This window comes from Phyllostomus hastatus, unplaced genomic scaffold, assembly GCF_019186645.2.
Source record: "Phyllostomus hastatus isolate PE091 unplaced genomic scaffold, TTU_PhHast_1.1 phas_contig_159, whole genome shotgun sequence".
NCBI lineage: Eukaryota > Metazoa > Chordata > Mammalia > Chiroptera > Phyllostomidae > Phyllostomus > Phyllostomus hastatus.
In genome coordinates this window covers 23821501-23827500 of record NW_025333640.1, presented here as the reverse complement: position 1 = coordinate 23827500, position 6000 = coordinate 23821501, and the positions used below count along the sequence as shown (strand labels likewise).

At 36.0% G+C, this 6000-nt stretch overlaps 1 protein-coding gene across 4 annotated transcripts in view; it reads right to left on the bottom strand.

Annotated features, from left to right (window-relative positions):
• LRBA (LPS responsive beige-like anchor protein) overlaps positions 1-6000 on the bottom strand; it is a 513768-nt gene that overhangs the window by 295835 nt on the left and 211933 nt on the right. For all 4 annotated transcript variants that reach the window (XM_045831330.1, XM_045831331.1, XM_045831332.1 and 1 more), the window contains one exon: positions 3130-3296. In XM_045831330.1, coding sequence (XP_045687286.1) covers positions 3130-3296 — 167 coding nt within the window. The remainder of the gene's footprint in view (positions 1-3129; positions 3297-6000) is intronic.

The window sequence follows — 6000 nt, the reverse complement described above, 5'->3', positions numbered from 1 at the left end:
TAAAAAATGCCATAAATAGAATTTCTAAATATTCTAATATGATTGAATGTATAAGACAAAATGCTACTATAATTCTTCAGATAAAAGACAAAGAAATTATACTTAAAATAATTTAATCCTCTTTACTAGAATTTTGCTCATTGTGCATATTTCTTTTAACAGGCTTAGGATAGTTAAATGCATTACAGCCACAGTATTACTCTGATTTCTCTCTAATGCCATTTATGTTTTCTAGAATTATGCTAAGTGAAGAACAAAGTACACTGTGTTAGTCTCATTTATTACAACCATGTCCATAATTTACAAGCTGATTATGCAAGCCTCATACAAGGGATATCGGAGAAGAGTTAACCACTGTCAAAGACTGGTGAGCCAGCACATATTTTATCAACCACATTTTCTTACACAGCTACCCAAAAAGGACCATCAAGGTCTGCAAATTCGCTTTAATTGGAATTAATATTAAAAAGGACGATTTTAAGGTAATTGTATTAAAGGCATTAGGAAGCAACCGGGAGTCCTAAGTAAGTAACAGTGGAATGTCACCCAGAACTAAATATGACAAAAGAACATACCTGCATGGAGGCAATGAGCTTCGGTACAACATTCTTTCTAATAAAATCTAAGTTATGAGATTTATAAAGGAAAAATATCAATTCACTAATACTGCTTTCCTTTCAATGAGACACCCTTTGTTGTTACTCTTAATTGAAAATGCGCACACTTAAAATTTACCCATTTGACAGCTATTGTAATTTGGGATGAAAAGGTAAAATATATTTTGTTTTGTGGATTTTTGGAAACATTAAATTTCAAAATTTACCTCAATTGTATAGAATAATAGAGCTGATGCCTGTGAACAATTCGGTTACAGAAACACTAATTATTTCTGCATCTAAACATTTCACAGCCCATTTAGTTCTCCAAGATACTTCATTACACCAAAATCATTTCAGGAAAACACTTTCATTGCGCAGCACAGGTATACTTGTGCCATACAAGGGTGCAGCTATCACAAGAAAGAATTTTGATGGAGCAATGACATGCTTGGCATAAGTTTCCTATGGGTTTTTATTTTTAAATTTTAAAACTAAATTTAGGTTAAAAATAATTTTAAATATGTCAACAAATATGCAGAGTTCCCAGTAGGTGCTTGACACTGTGCATGAAAGCAATATCCTAATTTACTCAGTGCCTGATGTCAAAATGACTGCATCAAATCTAAACGATTAACGTGTTCGGAAATTCCAAAATTCTGAACACAACTCCCCAGCCCTAAACACAAACCCAGAGGCTTCTAAATGTTGCAAGATAAGGCAACGGAGAACTCTGACCCAGTAACAAACTCAGTTCCTGCCTTCATTCATTCAGTGTCTTTGCCCTAAAGTCCCTGGGCTGCATTCATTCTTCTGAATACCAAAAATGATACATCCAGAAGTATAATTCATTTTATTTAAGTATTCCTCATAAGCATCATGAGCTGTATCTGTTCTATATTTTATGTTATATATTTGTACTAAAAGCAAAAACACCCTCAATGTTCATCGCAGCACTATTTACAATAGCCAAAACATGGGACAACCTACATGTCCTCTGACTGAGGACTGGGTAAAGAAGATGGTATCACTCAGACGTGAAAAAGGATGAAATATTGTCACTTTGTGACAACATGGATGAAATGTGAGAATACCATGCTAAGTGAAGTCAGCTAAAAAAAGACAAAAATCATAGGACCGCAGCCACGTGTGTGTGACAAAACAAAGCAAACTCATAGACACAGACAACATTACGGCTGTTACCAGAGGGGAAGCTGTGCAGAGGGATGAAAGGGTGAAGAGGGTCAAGTGTAAGGGGCCAGGAAGACACTGGAATTGGGTGAATGAGCACACAGTGAAATACACAGATGGTGTACTACATAGAATGATACACCAAAAACTTACGTAATGTTACTAACCAAGGTCACCCCAATACATTTAACTTTTAAAAACCCATAAAAAGTAGCTTTCAGCTCACATAGTTTAAGGTTCAACTTTTTTAAAAAAATTTAAATTATTTTCTATTCACTGGAAAATTTCTAAAGCTAGATTTAGATGTTTGCTAGACACTTCAGTTGCTTAAAATACAAGTGAAAACCAATTACATTTACATATAATGTACAAGCAATTGACTATTTCCATTTTTTTTGCTGTCTTCTAGCAAAAGTTACACAGAAATGAAGAACTGAAAATATCTCTAATGATGAATTATATAAAACTTTATTCACTAACATTACTTAACTAAAAGTCAAAGCATATTTCAAAGATCTATTAGCATAAAATATTCAAATGAGATTAAATTTTATAATCTAAGCTCCTTCATCCTAGAAGTAGTAATTTTAATTTTTTGTTTCCAGAGATCAGAATCAAAATTAGCACGCTCAATTTGTTAACCTTACAAGAAGGTAGATAAAGTGTATAAAATTTTAAAGAGGGCATTTAACCATTTTTATCACCCTACTCTTACAATTTGCAATGCAATTCAAGAAACAACACTTATGTTTTCAAATTTATGTGTTAAAAGTTCAAAAGTGTAACTAGGAAAAATGTCCCATATTTTGCTGTGCATAATGTACCCCCCGTGTACAATGCGCACCCACATTTCTGTGTGCAACACACGTGGGATTGTCATGCCCATTATTATACCCATGGGATGTAATCATCATAACCATGTATATAATGCACATCCTTACTTTCCCCTCAAAAGTTTGGGCAAGTGTGCATTACACATGGCAAAATACGGTAATTTCTTAATCTTAAAATAATATATTGTATTTATAATAAATTCAAATATACCTGTAGCTAAAATAAAATCACTTGCATTAATTACTTTCCTGAAAATTCACTTCAAAATGAATAAATACATGAGTAAATATTTTTTAGAAGTAGTTGAGGGAAATGAAGTATCTAGAAAGATCTGTAACTGTACCCATACTGGTTTTCTCCCTCCCATTTGCTTCGAATTCATAAATGATAAAATACAAAGTTAAATTACTCTGTTCTTCATCTGGCCTTAATCATATCCAAAGCCATTTATCTAAATCTAAGCCTCCGTAGGATACACCAGTGGCCAAACCCTGGAGGTTCACTTTACCTGACTGCAGAATTTCCCCAGGCTCCATGCTTGTCTGTGAGAATGTTAATTATTTTCTGGATTAGTTGAGTTGCTGTCACGTGGTCTCGATATTTAGCTGCTCTTATCAAATGATCACACATCTTCTCATCTTCTCGCTTGTCTGCAGAATACTGGGCACAGAGTGACTGGAACAGAAAAAAAGAAACATCTATTAATCCTATAAAAATATAGGAAAATACTTCAAAATGCATCATGAAATAATTTCTAATATGAATTGAGCCAACCACACATTTTTTCTTTATTTTTTATTGTTTACTCTGTTACAGTTGTTCCCACTTTTTCCCCCTTTGGCCCGCCTCACCCCACATTTAAAGTTACTTTTATATTCTTCGTTAATGGAATTAACTGGGATTTAGTGACATACTACCACCACAACAATATTCCAGTAGTTTATTTCTCTGCATTCATAAAATACACCCAGCAGTGTGTAATATTTAAGCAGAGAACTGAATAATCAGGAGAAGCTAAGCAGGGAAGACGCAAAGGGCCAAATTACAAGTAGCAGAGAGGGGCTGCATCTAGATTGCGGGGAGCGCTAGTAAAAGTACACGTCACTGACATCAAATCACTGAAGCTGAAGATGATTTTTAATGAGGTTTAACCAGAAATAGTAAGAGGACTATATAAAATGCTATGAAGAAGACCAAAAAATGGAAGATTTTGAGAAAGACAAGTCATTTTTGGATGCAAGTTAAGAGAACCTTGAAGCAAAGGCATGGCAGACAAACATGGGTCAACATCAGGGGAGAAGCAGTGCAGTTTGACCCAAGTACAAAATACAAATAAAGAAATGGAGGAAGAGCCTGGCTGGTGTGGCTCGGTTGACTGAAGCGTCCTCCTGTAACGGAAAGGTAGTGGTTCAACTCCAGGTGAGGGTACAAGCACAGGTTGCAGGTTCAGTCCCTGATCAGGGCAACCAGGGATCAGTACAAAGGGCAACCCATCGATGTTTCTCTCTCATATCAATGTTTTTCTCCCTATCTCTCTCCCTCCCTTCCCCTCTCTCTAAAATCAATTAGTATGTCCTCAAGTGAGGATAAAAGAAAAAAAAGTAGAAGAAACTCTGAAATGCATAATGAGTATTAAATACTGCCACTAAGAATCAAGTACTATATATATAGAAAATGTACGAGGGAGTACCCAAAAAACACCAGAATTATCTTCTGGAGGGTGGGCCCCTCATAGCACAGGCTTCCCCTGCTAGGTGAGTGGTCTAGGAACCCATCTGTAGCAGTGGACCAGCTGGCGTTGTTGTGAGAGGCCACGTTCAGCTTCAGTCAATTTTTAAAAAGACTCTTCCATTGTGTTTGCACATTTCATGATGGGTGATTTTGAGCACACCTGCCCACACCACGCTGAGTGTTCATCAGTTTTTGACCCAAAACGGTGTGACTCCCATGCCCCACCCTCCCTATCCATCAGATCTTACCCCTAGAGACATTTTTTTCTTTCCCGAAATGAAAAAAGTCCTCAAAGGGAAACGTTTTGCAGATGTGGAAGAAGTGAAACAGCCCTGGCTGAAGTAGCTTAGTCGACTGAGCTCGGGCTGCGAACCAAAGTGTCGCAGGTTCGATTCCCAGTCAGGGCACATGTCTGGGTTGCAGGCCACGGCCCTCAGCAACCACACATTGATGTTTCTCTCTCTCTGTTTCTCTGTCCCTTCCCTCTCTAAAAATAAATAATAAAATCTTTAAAAAGAAAGAAAATTAATAGAGCCCTTTAAAAAAAGAAAGTTCTGTTACATTTAAAAAAAAGTGAAACAAACAAACAAAAACAGCAGAAGCACTAAAAGGGATCAAAACTGATGAGTTCAAAAGCTGTTTTGAGTAGCAGAGAAACATCTCAATAGGTTTATTGCATTGAATGGAGAGTACTTTGAAAGTGACCGAAGTTTAAACATGTAAGAATAAATGTAAAATTTTTTACAAATAAATTCCGAGTCTTTTTGGGTCCCCCCTCATATAATATGTAGGGGTGGGCAAATACAGGTTTTCAGTTATTCATATGGAAGCAATCTAAATAATATAATTAATAAATTATAAGAATAAATTTACATACTCATAACTGTAAACCTACTCTTGTCCAACCTTGTATAGGTGAATGAACATTAAGACTGGGAGGCAAAATGGAAATCAGATTCAAATATCACCCTTGGTAATATCTCCCATCAGACTGGGCATCTAACTAGCTTTAGCTCATTTGCCAAACTATCCTCAACTGAAAAATGGAAGGATTACAATGGCTCTAAAAATTGAACAATTAGAAGATTTTGGGCAACATCTGACAGCATACTGGTACTTCAACTAAACTATCATGTGGATAAAATGAATCATGCTGGAAACTAGATTAATTTATAAGAATTTAAGGGCAATTGCCACGTGCTATATTAAATAACTGACCAAATAAACCACAAGGCAGTTTAGCTTTTAATTTGAGCAAATAGAAGAAAATGATTAACAAACATTGAAAGGAAGAGTAGTTTAAGAGAAGATAACCAGTGAATTACTACATGGAACAAAATGTCAACCGTCATGTGATATTTTCAGAGATTTGTTCAAGAACTAGGCAGCACTTTAGAGGTTGCACCATACCCAACCCCACCATATACTGAAACAAACAGGACACAGTGGCACACATCTGCAGAATTTTTATATCTCCAATGCTCCCTGCTATGTCCACTGCCTGCCCTGACCTAACATCACCAGAGAAAATTAAACCACTGATAGAAATTAGAAAATCACTCACTGGCTTCCACACTCCCCTGAAATACCATACATGTTCATATTAAAAAGTACTACAATTACAAAAATGCATTATTTAATAGCCTAT